This window comes from Spea bombifrons, chromosome 4 (assembly GCF_027358695.1).
Source record: "Spea bombifrons isolate aSpeBom1 chromosome 4, aSpeBom1.2.pri, whole genome shotgun sequence".
NCBI classification, from domain to species: Eukaryota; Metazoa; Chordata; class Amphibia; order Anura; family Pelobatidae; genus Spea; species Spea bombifrons.
The window spans coordinates 3,391,096-3,413,304 of NC_071090.1; the positions used below are offsets into that span (position 1 = coordinate 3,391,096).

At 42.5% G+C, this 22,209-nt stretch overlaps 2 protein-coding genes across 3 annotated transcripts; one reads left to right on the forward strand and one right to left on the reverse strand.

Moving 5' to 3' along the window:
* Positions 1-14,030, forward strand: LOC128490446 (solute carrier family 23 member 1-like). 2 transcript variants are annotated; one of them, XM_053462313.1, is made up of 12 exons: positions 1-360; positions 7,299-7,463; positions 8,267-8,424; positions 9,192-9,351; positions 10,168-10,349; positions 10,697-10,817; positions 11,043-11,199; positions 11,506-11,759; positions 12,100-12,264; positions 12,577-12,685; positions 12,910-13,005; positions 13,162-14,030. In XM_053462313.1, the coding sequence occupies exons 1-12, from the start codon at positions 277-279 to the stop codon at positions 13,389-13,391; spliced, it is 1,881 nt and encodes a 626-aa protein (XP_053318288.1). In that variant the 5' UTR covers positions 1-276; the 3' UTR covers positions 13,392-14,030. The 2 variants fall into 2 exon arrangements, with proteins under 2 accessions (XP_053318288.1, XP_053318289.1); XM_053462314.1 differs by lacking the exon at positions 1-360 and adding an exon at positions 2,763-2,931.
* A 1,558-nt stretch (positions 14,031-15,588) lies between these two features.
* On the reverse strand, positions 15,589-19,803 carry STRA8 (stimulated by retinoic acid 8). Its single transcript, XM_053462125.1, has 8 exons — positions 19,633-19,803; positions 19,222-19,297; positions 18,694-18,763; positions 17,633-17,791; positions 17,212-17,500; positions 16,750-16,826; positions 16,446-16,548; positions 15,589-15,666 (listed from the first exon to the last, which is right to left on the reverse strand). The coding sequence occupies exons 1-8, from the start codon at positions 19,801-19,803 to the stop codon at positions 15,589-15,591; spliced, it is 1,023 nt and encodes a 340-aa protein (XP_053318100.1).
* Between the last annotated feature and the right edge of the window lie 2,406 nt (positions 19,804-22,209).

The following is a 22,209-nucleotide window of genomic DNA, read 5'->3' on the forward strand; positions in this document are numbered from 1 at the left end:
TATCCTTTGGGTGGTCTAAAGTGCTGATATATTTCATAATATTTAAAAATATCCATAACGAGGGGAAAAAACATAAAATAAAATACAATGTATCTCAAATTTCTGCATTAGAGCAGCGCCCTGGCGGGTGGAAGGCGATTGGTTCTGCTGTCAGGAAATTAATCCGGGAACGGAATAATGTCCCTCACATGGGCATCGACCCCCTTAACAGCGACCAAGGGGAGGCTCCGTTTAAAAAGTCACTAATGTGGCGTAAAGAGGCTCAGTCGGCATCGGATGCTCAGAGCGAGCCGGTCAGCTGCCGGAAGGATGGCCGAGAAAGGAAAACTTTGTAACGGGGCGGAAAACGGCATTTTTAAGGTAAATCCTCAAAAAAAAAAATAATAATAATAATAAAATATAAAATATAAAATATTTAATAATAAAATATAAAATAATAATAAAAACTGAGTCTTTAAGATTTATGGATTTGGTTTCTATTGTAAATCGCAGAAAAGGAGTTGATTTTCTTAACAATAATTTTGAATTTTCGTTAATTGTCATGATAATAATTTCCTGATTTGTAGGGGGGGGAAAAAGGAACTTGGCCAATATTTTATAGTTTTTTTTTTTGTTAAGGAATGAAGCTTCTTAATTATTATTCTACTTTGGAATATTAGACTCGGGTGACTTTTTAGGTATTATTATTATTTATTGTTTTATATATAGGGCCATCATATTCCGTAGCGCTGTACTCTCTGTATTCTTCTCTAGAAAATGAAGTGTTAAATTCCAGAAAATAAAGTCAATATAACATGAGACGCAGTTTATAGAAAGCTGATTGCGACATCCGAATAAACATTAATATCATCTGGGTGTATATAATACAAAATTATATTATTAACCCGCTGAGGACGTCGGGCAAATCGCCAGTTTCATGGCTTTCCAGCTCTCTTCACCGGAGCCAAAACAATTAAAAAGCCTATCCTGTTCCTGTTTATATTCCCTCGCTGTATTAGCCTCTACCGCTTCCGCTGGGAGGCTGCTCCATGTAACTACCACCCAATCAGTAAATCATTTTATTGGGGCGAAAAGGAAAAAAAATAGAAATGATAAACAGAATTAAGTGTTCGGTTGAGGATATAGACATCAGTTCACATCGGTTTTCTCCGGAGGATGGAATGTTTTCGGGAAGTCCAGTCCAGCGGAGGGCCCTAAGTGATTGTGCCGGGACGTCGCTGCTCATTCATACCGGATTGATGGGTTAAACACATAGGAAGTTGGCCAATTATTCCGTAGCTGGCAGTTTTCAGGCACAATGGGGTCTTTCTAATGATCCGTGACGTATCAACACCAAAGCGATCTATAGGAGTCATATAGGGGGTCTTTAGGTGGGCCGGTGAGGGGGTCTGAATCTGGATTTGCTCTGGATCTAGGACAGAGCCCAAAAAGGGGAGTTTTTTCCCCCCATTTACCCAGCTTGGCTACGCCTATGAAGAGATTCCATTAAAAATCAGCCGTTTCCGGCTTTAATAGTCATTTACAGCATTAACCCCGTCTGCGCTGGATTTCCGATCCATTTCATGTTATTTTAACGGGCAAAATTTGCTTTTCTTTCAAAAACAAGGACGTTTCTAAATGACCCCAAACTTCTGAATGGCAGCGATAGATTGTCACTGACGCTTCTTCATCCACTCCCACTACCCACAGCCAGCGTTTCTTACGACCCAACGAGCAACGGATATACGGGCGATGTCATTCAGCCTCAGTGAATCAGCTTTTTGAATTCATTCGATTAAGCGACTTCTTTTGGATCTGAATTATTTTGATTTCCTTTTTTTGTGTAAAACACAGAGATTTTGTTCCGTTAGAAAACTTTTCACGCGTTTATAAAAAAAATTCCGAGAAAAAAAAACCCCCCAATGCTGCTCAACAAAACCAGCGCGGCTGGGAGTAAACGAGTGAAATGTACCAAAACGATGAATGATCTGAAAACGAGCGAATCAACCCACATTTACCATCCCTAACATTTCCTGGGGATTAACCCCTTGGTGGCCAGAGAACTCTATAAAGCAGGAATTAGATGGCTGTGTCTTCTAGGAGTCTATGGATTCATACTTCCGATGTGTCCCGGTGTAAGAGAGGCAGTTCTTTTTTTGTGCCCCAAAATCCCTGATGCCCCTCCTCTGATGCCCCTCTTTCCTCCCCCGATGCCCCTCTTTCCTCCTCTGATGCCCCTCTTTCCTCCCCTGATGCCCCTCTTTTCTAGGAGGTCAGAATGTTTGCTGGGTATGAGGGGATCGCAGGGTTCTACGGCCCTAAAAGCCCCGATAATGTGTATAGAAACAGCAGGAAACGGCTTTATAAATTAAAGGGGGAAATAAAACCCCATTATTCTTCTAAATGCCCCACTCGGTTACACAAATACCCCGCAATAGGGCACGTAGAAAAGTTTTGGTGAAGCTCCTATAACTGAAGTCTCCGCTGTGAGCCTTTTGATCTATTTGGTTTCATAATCCGGACTTAAATCCTTCAGATGTTTGATGAGGTTCCAGAACTTCGAACGCGTTCTCGGGAACATACGCGCCGAGACACTCGAAAAAAGCGACAAAGACAGGCGGAACTCACCAAAGCAAACAAAAAAAAACATCGCAAGGTTCACTTCCATGAGGATAATCCGAAACGAAATACAATCCGAGCTTTGTTCCTGTTACTAATTGACTTGCCCCGGGTTGGGTAACGCACTGTAGGAGGTAGGGGCTCGCGATTAAAGGGACGGCGTTGGGATTTGTATCTGAAGCACTTGTTCGCTCGAGCTGCGCTGTGAATACCTTCCCTGAAACATCTTTCCTCCGCGGGTCGCACCAAATTATTTTTTTTGGGATGCCTTCCACCCCTCGAGAGAAACGCGCAGCGATGGACGCCGGAGGACGGGATAACCCAACTTTTCAAGTGAGTTTTTCTTTAACAAAGAAAAAGGATAAAAATAACACAAAATCTCAGCAAATATTTAGGTTCCTGCACGGAATTCTCCATCAGATTTCTTTGAATTATTTTTAAACTTAAAATCCTTTATTTAATGGAATTTAAAATAAATTGTGCTGCTTTTATCTAATTTTTAATATTTAAAAAAAAAAAATACTAATTAATTATGTGACGTTATCTTCTCCCATTTCCCTTATAAATAAATAGACAAATAAATTAAAAAAAATATATATATGTGTTTTTGTATGAGTTTTCAGTTCTATATTGGGAGTTGTAGAGGAGAGCGTGCAGGTGCACGGTTGGCTTGTAATTTGTAGATTTGTCTTGACTGCTGGCGATGCCGGCAAGTTGTTTGTTATGATGGCCCATGACACCAGGGCACAAATATATCATACAAAAAATGCATCATGCGGGGCAGCTGGGGTTGCCATATCAGCACTCCCCCCCCCCCTAATTTCTACATGTTGCGGACCACCACGGACAGCGCTGCCCCCTGCAGTATGTGGGATGTATAAACGCACAGAAGGACGCTGATTATTTCACTGAGAGTAAACAGCCCCCCCATAAGCGGGGAGGCACGTTATAGATGGGGGATCAGAAACGCGTAAAAGTCGATTCCTGGGTGGGGGGCTGCTTTGGGAACCCTAACCAGCCAGCAATGATTTTAAAGTCATAAATATTCAATAGATTGTAAGCTTGTTGGGCAAGGCTCTCCTCACCTGTCGTTTCTGTAAGTCGAATAGTTGTGTTTTACGTCTTTTTGTCCGTTGTACAGCACTATGGAATATGATGGTGCTATTATACATGAATAATATAACATGTATGTCATACCGGGGAACTGTCTAAATGAGTTAGAAATATTAACTCTTTAATAGCCCGTTGTGAAGATTCTATGTAGCGACTCGCCAAATGTGTTACCCAAACGTCTCTAATACCGGCCCTCGTGGAAACCTTGACTTGTCATAATTTAAAGATATGCTTAGTGGAGTCACCTGCATTCAAGCAGGGATATCAACCATAACATACAGGGAGCAAAAGCACCAGTTAGGAGTCTTATATATGATCACAGCGGGGGTAGAATGAGAAGGCGTCAGCTTCAGACGGTGTGACCCTGAGAATCTGCCTCCTCCACCTGAGATTGGGGCAAACACACCGAGACTCAGGGCCAAACCTGAGAGCCCCCAGGTACAGGCTTTGTGCAGAACCCGGTGTAAATGGGTTATAATGTTGTTATTGTGAATTTTTATTGTCCCTCTACCGAGGTAGCGTTACGGACTGGAAATAACGGGGCGACCCTGTCACTTTAAGGCCAGCGGCTGCCTGATGACATAAAGGTAGCCTACCCCGCGCTGGGTTTTCCTGCTCGCGTAGCCTGCGGCTGGCATTTGCCCGGTGTGCCCGCAGCTGGCATTTGCCCGGTGTGCCTGCGGCAGGCATTTGCCCGGTGTGCCTGCGGCTGGCATTTACCCGGTGTGCCCGCGGCTGGCATTTGCCCGGTGTGCCTGATGGCCGGTCGAGGCCTGAGATGGAGCAGCAGATGACTGCAAACAAACTTTAGCTATAAATCTTTAAAACGCCCAACTAACCGTTTTGGGCCGTTAATCATACAAACTACAGTTTGAAGAATTATTGACTTCCCGTGTTATTTATATTCCGGTTTTCAGCATTTCCCCAGTTATTATCGTTCTACTGGGGGAAAAAAACTCACTGGGGGGGGCTTTACTTCACAGTTACAATGTAACCAGAGACCCCTTCCTTTTATCTGATAAACAGTTTTGATTTCATTAATCGCATACAAGTGTCTGTCACACAATGAATTTGTAATCGACTTTTGGTGTATACTTGTCAAGTGTCCCTGTTTAGCTTGGCCAGTCCTTCTTTGGACTCCAAACCCTTCTGTGCTCCCCTGATGCCCCTCTTTTCTAGGAGGTCAGAATGTTTGCTGGGTATGAGGCTATCGCAGGGTTCTACAGCCCTAAAAGCCCCGATAATGTGTATAGAAACGGCTTTATAAATTAAATTAAACTTCTTCTTCTGAATAACTTATTCAGTAACATAAATAGCTATCAAGAGTTCCATGTAAAAAGTTGTTTTTTTTTTTAAATATATGTATGTGAGTTATAACATTATATATTTGCACACCCTTGCAGGGAACTCGTATTATGGTCTAGTTGCCTGGTAAAGGTCTCATCTCATGTCCAGTGGCGGAACTACCGGGGTCGCAGGGGTCGCGACTGCGACCGGGCCCCGGTGGCAGGGGGGCCCAAGCCAAGGGGCCGCCCGAAATCGGGCCCCGGCGGCAAGGGGCCCCAAGGTCTATGAGTTATAGACGGCCGTAGAGGCCGCATAGGCCCAGTCAGGACCGGACTGACTGGGCCTATGCGGCCTCTACGGCCGTCTATAACTCAGGGCAAAAGGGGCACTTGCCCCTTAACCCTGCAGCAGCTGCTACCGGGCCCGCCACTCTAGGGGGCCCGGGCAACCCCCACGATTAATTCCGCGGGGGGCCGCTACTTACTGGCAGACGAGGATGCCGGGGGACGCAGGAATCCAACAGTCACGTGACGTACGTGACGTACGTCACATGACCCTGCTGCGCATCTGCTTCCCCCTATGCACTGAACAAGTTGGTCTGCGAGCGCCGAGCGGCACATACTTTTTACATCTTCGGTTGTTCAGGTAAGGGGAGGCTGCATGAAGGAGTATTTGAGATTGAGTGAGAGAATTAATGAATATCTGTGAAGGAGTGAGTGAATGAATGTTTGTGAATGAGTATATGTAAATGAGTATCTGAATGAGGGAATTAATGAGTATCAATGTATGAATATCTGAATGATTGAATGGATTATCTGTGAATTAGTGAGTAAATATTTGTGAATTAATATATATGTGTGTGTGTGTGTGTGAGAGATAGCATGGATGTGTAAGGGGGGGGGGCAAAGATACCACAGTCAGGCTGTTTTGGTGGAAAGATGCCACAGGAGGGCTGTTTTGGGGCCAAAAATGCCACAGGAGGGCTGTTATGGTGGCAAAGATGCCACAGGCGGGCTGTTATGGGGCCAAAGATCCCACAGGCGGGCTGTTATGGGGCCAAAGATGCCACAGGAGGGCTGTTATGGTGGCAAAGATGCCACAGGTGGGCTGTTATGGGGCCAAAGATGCCACAGGCGGGCTGTTATGGGGCCAAAGATGCCACAGGCGGGCTGTTTTGGTGGCAAAGATGCCACAGGCGGGCTGTTTTGGTGGCAAAGATGCCACAGGCGGGCTGTTTTGGGGCCAAAGATGCCACAGGAGTGCTGTTTTGGGGCCAAAGATGCCACAGGAGGGCTGTTTTGGGGCCAAAGATGCCACAGGAGGGCTGTTATGGTGGCAAAGATGCCACAGGAGTGCTGTTTTGGGGCCAAAGATGCCACAGGAGGGCTGTTTTGGGGCCAAAGATGCCACAGGAGGGCTGTTATGGTGGCAAAGATGCCACAGGCGGGCTGTTATGGGGCCAAAGATGCCACAGGCGGGCTGTTATGGGGCCAAAGATGCCACAGGAGGGCTGTTATGGTGGCAAAGATGCCACAGGAGGGCTGTTATGGGGCCAAAGATGCCACAGGCGGGCTGTTATGGGGCCAAAGATGCCACAGGCGGGGTGTTTTGGTGGCAAAGATGCCACAGGCGGGCTGTTTTGGTGGCAAAAATGCCACAGTCAGGCTGTTTTGGTGGAAAGATTATTTATGTATTCAAAGAAAAAGGGGCGCATGTACAAAAAGGGCCCTATGTACATGCGCCCCTTTTTCTTTGATTATGCCCTTTGAACATGTGCCCCTTTTTCTTTGATTTTTTTACAGAAATGATTCAATATGTAAATTGAATTTGTTGAAAAAAAATTGTTGGGTAAAAATCATGTTTTTTTGGGGGGGGTGGGGGGCCCTTAACAGATTCTCGCACCCGGGCCCTGAGGGGTCTAGTTACGCCCCTGCTCATGTCCCCTGCCAGTTTGCCCTTTCTAGGCACACAGGGTAGGGGGTTATGATGCCAAATCGTGGTGCTCTGACTCGTCGCACGTATGTGCGGACCCGTTGGGTTAACGGGAGATGAAAGCTTTGTTCTGATGGAGGCTCCATCCCAACATCTCCAGCAACGATGGAGACAGTCAACGGTCCTGTGTCTCCTCGTTACTCAGCTGCGTATACACAGATTGTTGTCTAAATAATATATAATAGAATGATGCTTCATATATAGAGAGAGAGCGGTTAGTGAGCCAATCAGGGGCCAGCATGAGCCAAGCCAACGCATTTCACTGCTCTACCTGATTTGTCCCTAATCAACGACCTTCTTGTTCTTAGGTAGAAGATGCCAACCATTATCATATCATGTCTGTGTACGACACCAAACACACAGGAGAGATGCAATCCATCAAAGAAAGCAACGCCGACAACGATCGCAACAAACTGGCTTATGCCGTAACCGACGTACCTCCCTGGTACCTCTGCATACTTTTGGGAATTCAGGTAAAAAAAATCCGCCTTGAAGGTTTATTGTAAGTCCTGATTATTAATCAGAGATTAATAATATTAGTTAAGGATGAATATTCATATTCAGGGTGTAGAAGAGTACAAGAATGACGGTTTTGCCGTCTGCTGTTCTGCTTCCTGGTTGCATGGTCGGAGCACTGCCCGTTGTAAACAATAGAAATGCTCAGTTTTAATCTCCCAGCTGGACTCTCTGACTAGTCTATGGAGGAACGGACCTCATTAGCATCGCCATAAAGCATCAGCTCAGTGCGGTGTGTGAGCCGGGAAAGTCACCCGAAATATCACACGACTGACGCGGTTTTTCGCAGGAAGTGGGTGGAGCTAGACCTAAAATGGACAGGTTAGGCCGACGTGGCCCAAAACAAATATGGCAGCGAAGACTAGACTCTTCATTGACGGAAACATTCGCTTATTGTGTCGAAAGACTATAAAGTCTATAAAAATGAGACCATGTTCTTTACTGTAACTTTTAATCAACGTATTTCATCACATCGTGCAGATAACATCGTGGAATCTGTACTTTGGACAAGCGTTCGTTACTTAAATAGTCAGAATTTCCTCTATCCGCCATTATGTTTTCATTGACCTTCCTCGGGGAGGCTGTTCCGCTTATCTACCCCCCTATCAGTAGAGAAGTTTCATTATAGTGATTCATCAACCATCATAGGCTGATTTCCACCTTTTTAGAATGTTGGGGTTTTTTTATTTTATTTTTTGCGGGATTAGGGGGGATTAGCGAGCGGTTGCGTTTCTTTAACCCACGCGCTTTCTTCCCTTAGCATTATCTGACCGCCCTGGGTGGGCTCGTCGCCATCCCGTTAATCCTGTCCAAAGATCTCTGCCTGACGCACGATCCTCTAACGCAATCCCACCTGATAAGCACCATCTTCTTCGTGTCCGGAATCTGCACCCTTCTCCAGGTTCTCTTTGGAGTCAGGTAAACGCTTCCTTACGGGTTCTACCCCGCATTCTAGAGAACCCCAAGTGGAACAGCATCTTTAACTACGGGGGCCATTGCTATCCGTTTTTGTAAGACAAGCTGGGGGTGGTCCTTCTTTGGGTTAACTTAGATGTTTCCACCTATAGCAACTTAGATTCTTGACTTTTGTTAGTTGACCTCAGAGGTCTCCTGTTCAGTTTGGTCCCATTAGAAGAAAAGAACTCTGAGGTCCTGATAACCTACGGAACGGGACACTTCGCCCGAGGCAGATGCCACAGATGGAGGAGGAAAGATCTGATTCTAATTAACGAGAACAGATCATTAAAATAAGTCTCGGGTTTCTCTATGCGTAAAAATATGAAACCTCGGGACTGCAGGAAGGATCCTCGGGAATGACGTTTGGAGTGTTTTGCCACAATGTAGCTTAATGTATTCCGGGTTTGTTTTTACTCCCTACGCCGAGGAGTAAAATGCGTCACATATTAACTTCGCGCTGTTATTGTATAAGGAAGCTGTATGAAAATTAAACCGGTAAAGCTGATCCGTCATGCAAATCGTACATAAACAATTAATATATATCATTTATTTATTCCCCCCCATTAAGTTTTCTCTCCACTATTGTTTAGTTGCTGATGGTTCTTGATTGGATTGGCAGCCATTGTAATGGCGGGGGGGGGGGCTTTAGGATACATTGTTACTTCTCAGCCATCGTCCTCGGCTCTTTCCGGACGCCATTATTCTGAAGTCCCTTTGGTGTTTTCTAGGCTCCCGATCCTGCAGGGAGGGACGTTTACTTTCCTGACCCCGACTCTGGCCATGCTGTCTTTACCGAAGTGGAGATGCCCGGAATGGACACAAAACGCCACCATGGTGAATGCCACGTCGCCGGAGTTTGTAGAGCTTTGGCAGTCGAGGATAAGGGAGGTAAAATGTCATCCTTGGCGCCATCACTGTATTGGCCTTTACCAGTACTGGGAGGCTGTTCTACTTATCCACCACTTTCTCAGTAAAGTACATTTTACACACTATTTTACACTTTTACTATTTTCCTATTTTTTTCCTATTTTTTTTTTTTTTACCATTTTTTTACTATTATTATTTTACTATATTATATTTACTATTTTTTACACCTATTTGACACACTAAAGGGCTAAATTGACCTGGAGAGGGGATTTTGGGGGTAACAAGGTGAGAATTAGCCCCATTACGTTCACCGGGGTGTGGCAGCTAAAAACTTTTTGGATAATTTGTGGATTGCAGACAAACGCCGCGGATATCCGAGTTTAAATCCCATATGTTTTCTTTGTATAGCCTAAAAAATGCCGCTAGACGTTCCAGATTAATAATTTAAACGTTGCTCCAGTCATAAAAGAAATGATTGGGGCTATAAAGTGGTTTAAGGTAAATAAATAACCCGCGCAAGAAAAACATGTTTTTTATGCATCTTATATATAGTTGTTGTTCTTGATCGGGTTTATGTTTTTTTTTTGTTTTTTTTTCCTGGAATAATAAGAATTGAGTTGCCGTCTTCCTTTTAGTAAATATGGGAGATTATAACCTAACCTACTAGACAAAAAACATTACTCCTTATCACAACATCTGTGGGGAAAAAATAGAATGGCTCAGTCTTGATCACCAAACCAGATACTCCTGACTAATAAAAGTCTATGGAGGAATGGACTTCATTAGCATATTCTGTCGCCTGAAGCCACCTTTGTAATGTTGCTCTTTAATTTCCAGGTTCAGGGGGCCGTCATGGTCGCTTCCTGTTTTCAAATATTCGTGGGATTTTCGGGACTGATTGGGTTCCTCATGAGGTTCATCGGCCCTCTGACCATCGCTCCCACCATCACCCTCATCGGACTGCCTCTCTTTGAGTCTGCGGGGAGAGACGCCGGAACGCACTGGGGCATTTCCGCCATGTAAGAACCCATACTTGGGACTCATGGTCACCAGGTTGGCCAACGTGGACCTCATGGCTCATATTGGGGGGGAAAGGCTCTTGAGTTGGAGATGAGTAGGAACCAGTAATAGGTGTCAGCCAACTTCCACAGATGGTCCTCACGGTGTCTTTCTGGCTAAAGACTTTGTCATAAACCTGATAAAGAATCCATTAAGGTTTCCGTTCAGTGCCTTTCAGCGCGTGACCTCCATGTTTCTCTGAACATCACGCTATAATAGTTTACGATGTTCCTAATAAAATATATTTTTTCCGAGACAGCTTCTCTTTTTCATGAGCGTCATTCTTGTTTTCTTCTTCTTCTTCTAGGACAACGTTTTTCATAGTTTTATTTTCTCAGTATCTGAGAAACGTGCCTTTGCCGGTCCCGTCTTACTCCAGAGCTAAGAAATGCCACATCTCCAAGGTCTACCTCTTTCAGATCTTTCCAGTGAGTAGCTTTATCTTGCAATAACCGTTATCGCATGTTCTGATTCGTTTTAAGACATCATGGCGGTCAGCACTTTGAGCCAAGAACCACCTTCTTGTATGCTAACCGGGATGCTGGAGGTGCCGATGCCGGAGGTTCTGCAGAGATGGACGTTCTTACTACTCCTTTTGGGTCTGTTTGGAATAGTCATGGAGTGACGGGTCTCCATGTTTGTGTCTCCAACAGGTGCTGCTCGGAATTTCCATCTCTTGGCTCATTTGCTTCATCTTGACGTTCACCAACGCCCTTCCTTCCAAGCCTGACAGCTATGGATACTTTGCTCGCACGGATGTTAAGGGAGATGTCCTATCCCAAGCTCCGTGGTTCCGCTTCCCTTACCCAGGTACCGGTTATCGCCTTGGTTTGGCAGATCCTTATTCGCTTTAAAGACCAATTAAGTCTTGATTTTCTACCAAAATGTATCTTGCATCGTGTCCTTGGTAGAAGCCATCACACTTGGTTGACTGATGTCTCAGGACAGGGTCCTTTTAAATTCTTCGGAGTCTTCCCCATTCTAAATTTTGAGTAGTCGCATCTGGGAAGTACTGGATCCTTTAGAGTCCATCGTTAAATCCCATCTCGTATTCGCTAATATTGTTGGTTTTGATTAATTTCCAATAACCTTACGAACTCTAATCTTGTATTTTAGGACAGTGGGGGCTGCCAACTATCAGCTTTGCTGGAGTATTTGGGATCTTAGCCGGCGTGATTTCATCCATGATCGAGTCCGTCGGGGATTACCACGCGTGTGCGCGTCTGTCCGGGGCACCCCCTCCTCCGAAACACGCCATTAATAGAGGCATAGGGATAGAAGGGATCGGGTGTCTTCTGGCCGGAGCTTGGGGCACTGGAAACGGAACCACCTCCTACAGCGAGAACGTTGGTGCGTTGGGAATCACCCGCGTAAGTGCATAAAATTGCCTGTTTTTCCCCAGATAACCCTAAAAAATTTTTTTTTTTTTCCTGAAACAATTGGCATATCTGATGACCAGGCCCATTTTATATTCCAAAAATGCAGTATTTTGCCTTAAAACTTGAGACAGAATTAAGCCTTAGGAACGCTTAGTGACTGCCGAAAACCGCCGGCCTCGTTCATTGCCGCTTTTTGTCTGGATTCTTGTGAATTCCAATTAATTTGTGTGTTGCAATTTTTATATCACAATCCACAATTTACTTGTTTGTGATTCCCCTCCCCCACAATATGGTAACTCATGCGGATACAACGTATCATTGTATGTTTTAGGTTGGAAGTCGAGCGGTTATCGTTTCGGGAGGAATTCTGATGCTGCTGATGGGGGTTTTCAGTAAAATCGGTGCGGTATTTGCCACTATTCCCACCCCAGTGATAGGAGGGATGTTCCTGGTGATGTTTGGGGTAATCGCTGCTGTAGGAATCTCTAATCTGCAGGTAAACAGAAGTCTCCATTTCCAAAATGAGTTTGTTTTCTTATGAAGATCTTCGGCTCAGATATAACATAAACCGCTAGTTTCAATTTCAATAAAATGCATTTTCAATTGTTTTTCCAGATATTGCCATTTTTTTTTTTTTGTTCGTTTTGGCATTGACGATGCAGGAATTAAAAACACACAATTTATTTTTACTGTAAAAGAGCAAGAATCATATATTTTATGCAAAAAAAAAATACCCATTGCTCCCTCTTGATAGCCTTTTAATACATGAAATATTTTTTTAAGCATATTTTTAATTTTGTTTTCACAGTTTGCAGATATGAATTCCTCAAGAAACATATTTATAGTTGGGTTTTCTATTTTTGCCGGGCTTACAATTCCCAACTGGGTTAATAAAAATACAGAACTTTTGCAAACAGGTAATTTTTTATTTTTAAGTGATGATCTGTATCTATTTTTTTGCAGATATTTGCGTTTCATAAATGTTTATTTGGAAATATAAATAAAAATAATTTATTTAAAAAAAAAATGGTAAAATCAATTATGAAAAATTCAAACACTATATCCTAAAAGTAGGATTCTTTAGTTAAAGTCTTACCTCTTCAAGGGCGCCTTTTTCTAACCGAATGTTTCTGCTCCACAGGAATTGTTCAGCTGGACCAAGTGATTTTGGTGCTTTTAACCACCGGCATGTTCGTTGGTGGATTCTTTGGGTTTTTTCTGGATAACACCATACCAGGTAAAAATAAGTATATATATATATTATTATTATTATTATTATTTATTTATTTTTTTAATATGTTTTTTCTACTTTTCTGAATTTTTATTTCCCTTTGATGGAATCCTTATAATCATCTCTGTCCTGACTTTCTGTCCTGACTTTCTTGCTTGGCAGGTACCAAAGAAGAACGAGGAATAAACGCATGGAATAAAGTCAACGGTGAAGAGTCAGACGAATGCCCGGACGTCAGCGATGTCTACGACCTTCCTTTTGGAATCGGCACCAAGATCTGCTCGCCCCCCTGGATCAGATACATCCCGTTCTGCCCGAAACCCGCAAAGCAAAACTTTGCCGTTGCCCAAGAAAACGGGCACTTAGAAAAATACGCAGAGAACCACCTCTGAACATGTATGACTTATATCTACACCCCGTGGCACAAAAGGACCGCGTGAATACCGCTCTTGGCATTGTGTCCTTGGACAGCTCCGTAAAGTCTGGCGGCTGACTCGAAACCTTGGCATCTGGATCCAAAACACTGAAAATAATGTATTTTCCGCCGTCCTTCAAGTGAAGTTATTCCAGATTTGGTTTAAAAAAACCCCCAAAAAATAAATAAAAACCGAAAGCAACAATTTAAAAAAAAAAATAATATAATTTTAATGAGAAGAGAAATAATATTTATACGCTTTTCTTCATGATGTTATCGTATAAACCCCTTTGTCCTACGTGTTCCCGTTTATGGGTTTTCTTGATGGGGGGGGAAAAAGATCAAAATCCTGCCGTTGGCAACAAGGTTCGATGAACTGTGGATTCTAAATTAGAATTCTTTCGACGCTCGGGTTCTAAGACCCGACCCACGATATCCCAGAGAAACGTGGCTGTCGGGGGGTGAAGAGGATGGCTGGTGTAGCGAGAGGGATGCTGCCTTTCCATGTATATCTTGCTCTCGTTAAACTGTTTATTCCTCAACAATCACTAGAGATGTTTCATAAGCGAAGGTTTGCCCTCAATCGCCTGTTTTGGAATAAACTGTATCCAAAAGAGTTGTTTAGTTTTCCTTTTTGTACCAAAAAACGGCGGTTTTCATATTTTTCTGTTCATTTAGACGATTTGTTGCGTCTTATTAGAGAACGGCAAATATTCATCAGGCCGTACGATGGTAATGAGACTCCCCGTCCGTATTCTCCATGAGTGAGATGTCCGTTTTGTTTGCTTCGTGTTTAACTTTCAAAATTCCCAGAATTTTTGCAGCGGTGGGGGGGGAGAATCACTTTTTTTTTTTTTTATTATAATTTTTTTTTTTTGTTATAAGTTGTAGAAGAAATTTTTTTTTTGATATGGCTGGCTTTGCTGTGGGTTATGAAAGTGCCACCGCCATCGAGTTTGCAAGAAGGGCCGAGAGGGGCCTTTATCATGCGTAGTTCAGGCGGGGAGATTTCTTGAAAGTCGTCCCGCTGATTTACCTATACATAGTGCAGGGCCAGTTCTTCCAGGAGGGGCTTCTATAGAATGAAGTCAAATAGTCATAATGTTCAGGGCCAGGACCGGCCATCTGGCAAATGCCTGGCGGGGCCGCTCAATCTCTTCATATAACCACATTTTTCATTTCATTTAGAACATCCAAAAAAGGAAATAATAATAATAATAAACATAATTTTTAATAGAATTCCTTTACATGTTTTCAACATCATAAATATTTTTTAATCTGTACACGCTTTTTAAATACCGTAGTTTCACTATATTTAAAGTTGTTTTTTTTTTGCTTTTTTTTTTTTAATAAACTGCTTATTATTATATTCCCTCCTTTTCTTTTCTCTTTAAAACCAAATAACTTATCTGAACGGAGACCAACGAATTAAATATGACATTCCTGCGCGTATCTATACATAAATATACAAAAACAAACAGTTTTATTCCGCAAGTGAACTATGTTGTTCCCGGATATATTTTTTTTCCCCAAAAAATATATTTTTGGGGGCATTTATCTTTTCTAGTGCTGTGTTAAAGGAATTATTACAAAGACATGTTATAAAGTAACAGCCAGGCTCGCTTTTCTTACGGGCAAACCTGGGGCAAAGTTCTAAAAGTGGAACTATCGGCGGGAACGTCTCTGACGGTCTCCACGGCGATTGCACCACTTAGAGCTCTGTACCAAACCCAACTGTTCTTTAACAATATTGCCCTTTACTTTCTCAACGTGGAAGACCCACTGGGTTTATGACATTCGTTTAGAAAACAGTATTTTTTGCTGCAGGAAGAGGTTTGCGCATTAAAACACTCATTAAAAATTAACCCCTTATAGAACAATAAAACAAGTTATTTTCTCTATTTCGGTTCTTAAACAGAATAGTAGAGTCCCCCTCGGAATTAACTTTAAAAACATTTGCAAAAAAAGGTTAGTTTTGCATAAAAAGGCTCATCGTATCCGCCGGTGGGCACGGTAATGGAGCCTCGCTGTCCCGCGCCGTCACAGACGAACGGGTACAGACGTTCTCGCCCAATTACACGTTCCGTTGTTAGCGCAGCTCTTTGTTTTGCGATGACATTTAAAGGGTTATTGATTTCCCCGCGCTTTGTTTTACCCAAACTTTTGGTAAAAGCTCACAAATCGTCTTCATCATCGAAGGTCTCCGTGCATCTCAGCAGCACGGTCTCGTAATCATACTGCAGGGCCTCCTCCTGTAAATAGAGAGGTCTATCAGTAATTGTTTCTTTTTTTTATCAGAAAAAGGTCAAAAACCTGTTTTTGTTCTTATTTTGTCCCTTTATCTGCAGACCTGGAGGCGCCGGTGACTTTCCCGGCTCAAACACCACACTGAGCTGATGCTTTATGGCGATGCTAATGAAGTCCGTTCCTCCATAGACTCTCATTAGTCAGAGAGTCCGACTGGGTGATTAAGACTGAGACATTCTATTGTTTCCTACAGGCAGTATGATAAGGAGTCGGGATGTTTGTCTAGCAGCTTGAACTAAGATAACAGAGCGAGAACTCATACAAATGGCTGATAAAAATCACTGGCGGGAGCTCCCCTTTTACTATACAATATGAAAGGCGCTCCGCTTTTGTGCAAACCCTAGTCTTAGTGAATACCCTTACAGACAATAAATACAGCACAATACGGCGATTCCACTCCCGCACCCTCCAGTTCCCATGAGTCTGTGGTGATGACTATACATTTGTCCCTATACATATGCTATACCTGCCCCTACTTTCTGCTCAGTGCAATACCGCCACCTGTCAGCGCTTCTGTGCATTGCAAGGAGGTCAGCAGAACTTTTTGGGACCAGACCCCTTATCAAAAATAGTCAAAGAAAAGGAAAAAAACAAAAAAAAGGAAAAACAAAAACCCTTTGGCGTTTCTGTATTTATATTTAGGGTGTTTTCATCCATTTGCAACAAAACTCTATTTAAATAATAAGCTTTATTGATATTATGAAAGGATTGGGAATATTGTTACCTTCGCGTAAGAACAGAAACGAGACCGCAGGAAACCCACGATTTGCCCATAAAGCAGGGAATCGACTTCTGGACTTTCCCAAGGAGCATTTTCATGCGCGGAGCTTCCCAAAAAACAATAATGGTAAACATGTTAAAGCTGGAATTTACCTGCATCTCGATAACCGAGGGGCCTGGGAGGGCCGGGAGCACCTCTGGCATACAAGGTGGGCTCAGGTGTAATATAGTGGTGGTGGTGGTGGGGGGCTCACTGACTGATGCAGGCATATAGGGCAATTTAAACTTCATTACATTGTATGTGTTACCTAGGGCTGGACGTATTCTGTACTGCGCCGCTCTCCAGGAAGCTGGCGGCGATATCAAACGCATCTTCAAAAAGGATCTGATGTACAAAGAGTTAAAACGTTACATTGTTATCTCGTTAAATACGGCGTGATTTATATACGAGCGTCGGCGTTACATCTAAAGCGTTAACTGCATCTATGCCGGCGGGTGTTTGCACGCATTCATGTGTATCCCAGAACGCATTGCTCGCAATCCCACTATGCAATATGCATGCCCCCCCCAAAACCTATACCTTCATACTAAACATTGATCCATGCGTTTGGGCTGGAACAATATAACGATGATTGTAGCTGTCCTGTTAAAGGGCACGGAGTAAGAGCGGCACTTTTAACCATTATAGCACCACCATAGTAGTAGAGCAGGATTTAGCAATCCATACCGTGAGACGTAAGGATAGTGACACGTATGAAATTAGCGCTCACCTCCTCGGGGGTAGATGAAACAAAAGAACCACTGGCTTCCTGGCTCTCTGCCCCGCTGTCTCTTATACAGCCCTCCGCAGAGCCCGGCTCCTTGGTGTGTGAAAGGGAGCACGCCATGCTGTCGGCTCGCTGACGGCAGCGTTGGTACAGGTCCGCTCTGCCCTCCTGGGACAGGTCCTGCCAGAGGCACGAGATGGTTTTGGAAACCACAGGGTGGGTGACTTGCTCCGAAGCCACCACTCCGCTCTCTACCAACATGTCCACCGTTTGTTTATAGAAGAGGAGATACCTGCGCGATAAATACGGAATTCTGGACATTCCCGACATAAAACATGTATGTGACCCGAAGGGCATCGCAGAAACAGGGCTGGCTGTGACCTCATCAGAACGCTGGTCGCGGAACTTCCATGACTGCAATTACCTCTCGAATTCCATCAGATCTGGCGACGAACATTCCAGAGACAGGGTCTCTTCGGGTTTCAGCTCCTCCTCATCGTTCCGGAGGTCCCCTTCGCACTGGTGTTGAAGGAACCAAACGGCGGACTCGCTCTCGGACCTCGCTTCGAGGCTTGGTACGGTTCTGCAAACAATTCAACAACCAGAACTTGCTTTGGGAAGAGTAACACTCAGGGAAAGCCAACTACACGGAGTATGCCTGCAAGGGCTGGCTCTGTTAAACGCACATTTAACGCAGATTTATTCCTGGATTTCATTAAATGTCACTTTATTCTACATTTTATTTCCGATTTTATTATCGTTATTGCGACGTGAAAATCCATCTGCAGATTGTATCTCCTTTAAAATACATTTCCAATTAACAATTACAAGACTTGTATACTTAATCCCAGATACGATGGGATTAAGTATACAAGTCTTGTAATGGTTCATTGAAAATGTATTTTAAAGAAGCTACAAATTAATTAAATTGTTTAAAATAGTACAATGTACTTGTTATATGTTTCCAAAGGAAGGAAAAAATAAAAAATATATAGCAAATATATAATTAAGAAAAATTATATATATTATTATTATTATATTATTATATAATTATTTATTTATTTATAAAAGGTTTAACCAGGAAGAATAATTCATTTTCTTTTCGATATATCTTGCTTTAAATTATGTCCTGGCGGGCAAAGACATGTACAGTTACAAAAGAAACTTATAAAAATAATTATAAACAGATATATTATATGATATATATTATTATATTATTATATAATAATAATATTATAATATATATAATATAATTATATTAGTTTATTACTAGTAACTATAGTTACTATTATTATTATTAAGAGTTGAGGATTTCTGGAAGGTTATTCCACATTTGGGGATCTCCGTAGGAGAATAAATGTTGCTTTCTTTAAATATATGATGGCCGGAAGCTGTCAAAGTAGGTCTATATCCTAACCGTGCAGGAATACGCTGATACCTGATGATGGAGAATAATTCTAATTCTATGATTAAAGTTCATCTTACCCGAGGTCACTGTAATAAAATTGCAGATATTCCTCTTTGACGTCCTCCAAACTGCAAGGTATTTTGTCTTCTGGGTGGAAATGATCTGTTAAAAGCAAGATTAGGAGAGAAAAAAGAGACAAAAAGCAAAGAAACGCATCATACACTGACAACCACAAACACTTGCTAACACCATATACTAACCCATACACACACGCGAACACCATACATTAACATACACATACACACTCTAACACCATAAAGTAACACACACATGCTAACATTAACACGACAAACATTAACACCCTTTCTAACGGACATTCTAACCCCATTCACACACATACAGACACTCTAACACTACATGTTGCCATGCTAATGCCATGCAGTAACACACACAACACAATACGCTCACACACGCTAACACAATCCATTGACACCCACCGACTTTTAAACATACAGATCAAGGGAGATGGGCCATGGCAAGGTCAGCCATGTTCAGATGTTGACTTATTATTAAACGGTCTGGATTCGGTGCTCTCGCGGTCTCACCTCTCATCTTCAGCAGGCTCTCCAGCGTGTTTTCAAGCTCTTCTATATACTTTTTGGACTGATGAAGGACCTGGCGCTGGAGAAGATACAATTATCAGATTGAAATGTATTCTAGACACTATAACAGTAATGAATCAGTCCTTGTTCTCGTTTGCCTGTCCCATGTATGTTTAAATTCCCTCCTTGTATTAGCATCTACCACTTCTGCTGGGAGGCTGTTCCAATTATCTACCACCCTCTCAGAAGAGTAAAACTTCCAATTAACCCATCCCTGCTGTCAATCTAAATCTATAAGCAATCACATTGATAAATATTGGGAACTATGGATTAAGTCCACTTTCAGTGCTTGCTGGGTCGACTGGACTTCTCCGAAACATTGAAAGGGTTTGCAAGGGACCCGCTGAGGCTGACCTTGGTCGCCCGGGTATCGGGATGGAGGAAGACGGTTTCCCGCAGTTGTCGGATAACACGTGCCGCTGGGGAGAGTTTCTGGGAGCGCGTCGGGCGCTTCTGCGCAGGCGCTTTGTCGCGTTCCTGTTTTCTCCTCGCGGTTGCGCTGGTTCCTTCTCCAGCCGAGTCCATTCAAAAGTGAAAGCGTGATGTTTGAATCTGGAAACAAACACAAGGGTTAATCTATAATACCAAAGGGGGGCTTTATTATAATCAAAAACCCAACTCCGGATATATTATTTTGGAGGAGCCGACTATGATTTTTTAGGGGCCAGAAATAAACATATCGTCACAAATTAGAATAAGAGAGCACAGAAAGTTAGGAGCCGGCAGTTTAATCCAATATTTATCTAGCCCTATAGTACATCAAATTAACTTAAAAAAAGATATATTTTTAAGTTAAATATATAAGAATAATATAATAAAATATAATTTTATTTGCTATAGATAATATATATATATATAATGACTATATATATATATATATAATAATAAAATATCTACCTACACACTAACCTACAGAATACATTGTTTAGATACTGTTATATATATTAATAAACTTATTAATTTACATATATATATATATATACAAATTAATACATTTATTAATATTAATATAATATTCTTTAGAATATATATATATATATATATATATATATATATATACACACAATAAAATATATTGCTTAGGTAACAATATATATATATATATATATATATATATATATATATATATATATATACACACACACACAATAAAATATATTTCTTAGATACCTGTATAGGTACCTAAGCAATATATTGTATATATGTATAAATATTCGTCTTATTTAAGTTCTAGTTAAAAGTGACTATTATTGAGCTTAAGAAAACATTACAATAAACTAATATTGCTTTTGTATTATTTATATTCATTATCGCAATAAAAGGTGCCGTATATATTTTATATATGTATATATAGGTAATATATTTATATATAACAGGCCTATTATGGAACGATGCGCGCCTATCTCCCAGCCGCCAGTTCAAACTCAGTTACCAGCTGGAATCTCCGGCCCAAGAGAAAACATCTCCAGCCAATGAAAACGCGCACTGATCCCGCCAAACCAATCACAGCGCGGAGGGAAGACAGAGGCTACAGCCAATCCGGAGAGTGAAATCTAGAAACAATGTAACACGTTCTAGAAGGCGCAGCAGAACGCGGAGAAAGGGCGGGAGAATGAGGAGGGCGGGGAAACCGAGGGGTTCGCGGCTTAACCCTTTGTAAACTGACAGTAATTGCGGATAAACCCAGCCTAGTTATACAGTAGCCTGCACTGAAATGTATTATAAATAACATTAAAAGTCGTTAATATTATTGCAAGCAAATTTTTCAGCAAAATGTGTTTATTATTTACTTGCCCATATATGGTATATCTTGGGATTGTCTGGGAGGGGTGTACTGGCAATGCCATTATTATTGGCCATATCCAAATCATTAAATCATTAGATGTTTTATTGTTATTGAATTCTAATATAAATGCTATACATTTCCATAATTTTAACATTTGGAGAAAGGGCTGAGGCCTGGCCTGATCTTTAGCCAAAGCAGGGATCAGACTTTAAAGGCGTGGCCGGGGTTCTATCAAGATTTTTTTATATGACTTTATGCCCTATTGCGGGGCATTTGTGTAACTGAGTGGGCCGTTTAGAAGAATAATAATGGGGTTTATTTACAGTTTAATTTATAAAGCCATTTCCTGCTGTTTCTATACACATTATCGGGGCTTTTAGGGCTGTAGAACCCTGCGATCCCCTCATACCCAGCAAACATTCTGACCTCCTAGAAAAGAGGGGCATCAGAGGGGGGGAGAGATGGCATCAGGGGTGGAAGGAGAGGCACGCTTATTTCACAAACATACCTGGGCACGCTACGGGTTTGACTTGGAGTCTCTGGGTGAAGCTCTGCTTCCCGGGTCTCCAGGTCAGTTTCTTGTTTCTCCAGGCAGAGGAGCTGTATGTGACCACGGCCACATTCCACCTACTCCTTGACTACTTTCTGCTGCTCCCCGCCCAGTTCCCGCCCCCACAGCGACCGGCCCCTTTCCTGTATGTGTGGCTTGTGTCACCCTATATGAAGCCACTCGCCCAGAGGTGGCCAAGCCTGGGAAGTTCCAAATGTATATTCAGTGAGCTAGTGAGACGGCTTCCATGTTGTTAGTATTGGTAGATTCCGTGGGGTCGTAATTGGAGTGCCAGTAAAATAGTAGGTAGATCGACCTATTGTGTGATCAGCCCCCCAGTATGCTGCTCCTCAGTAGGCTGGTTACAGGGTTGGTCTCTGATCTTCCTAACTGATCCATTTACACATAGACTGCACTAAGCCACGGACCGCCAGGATATGATGTAATATCCTGGCGCCCTGTAATAAAGATGGTAGCCGCGGCGTCAGTATCAGGTGGCGCTGCCCTATGCCAGAAAGGTAAATACACCACGGCGCTAATTCTCGGTAGTGAATTATATTCCAATACAATTCATTCTTCAATTGCATTAATTTAA

Coding starts and splice junctions, on each gene's coding strand:
- LOC128490446 (XM_053462313.1), top strand. CDS start 277: ATGCTCAGAGCGAGCCGGTCAGCTGCCGGAAGGATGGCCGAGAAAGGA. Junction 9,352..10,167: donor GGCAGTCGAGGATAAGGGAG/GTAAAATGTCAT, acceptor TTTAATTTCCAG/GTTCAGGGGGCCGTCATGGT. Junction 11,200..11,505: donor GTTCCGCTTCCCTTACCCAG/GTACCGGTTATC, acceptor CTTGTATTTTAG/GACAGTGGGGGCTGCCAACT.
- STRA8 (XM_053462125.1), bottom strand. CDS start 19,803: ATGGACTCGGCTGGAGAAGGAACCAGCGCAACCGCGAGGAGAAAACAG. Junction 17,501..17,632: donor GATCTGATGGAATTCGAGAG/GTAATTGCAGTC, acceptor TTTATCGCGCAG/GTATCTCCTCTTCTATAAAC. Junction 15,667..16,445: donor GTTTCTGTTCTTACGCGAAG/GTAACAATATTC, acceptor CTCTATTTACAG/GAGGAGGCCCTGCAGTATGA.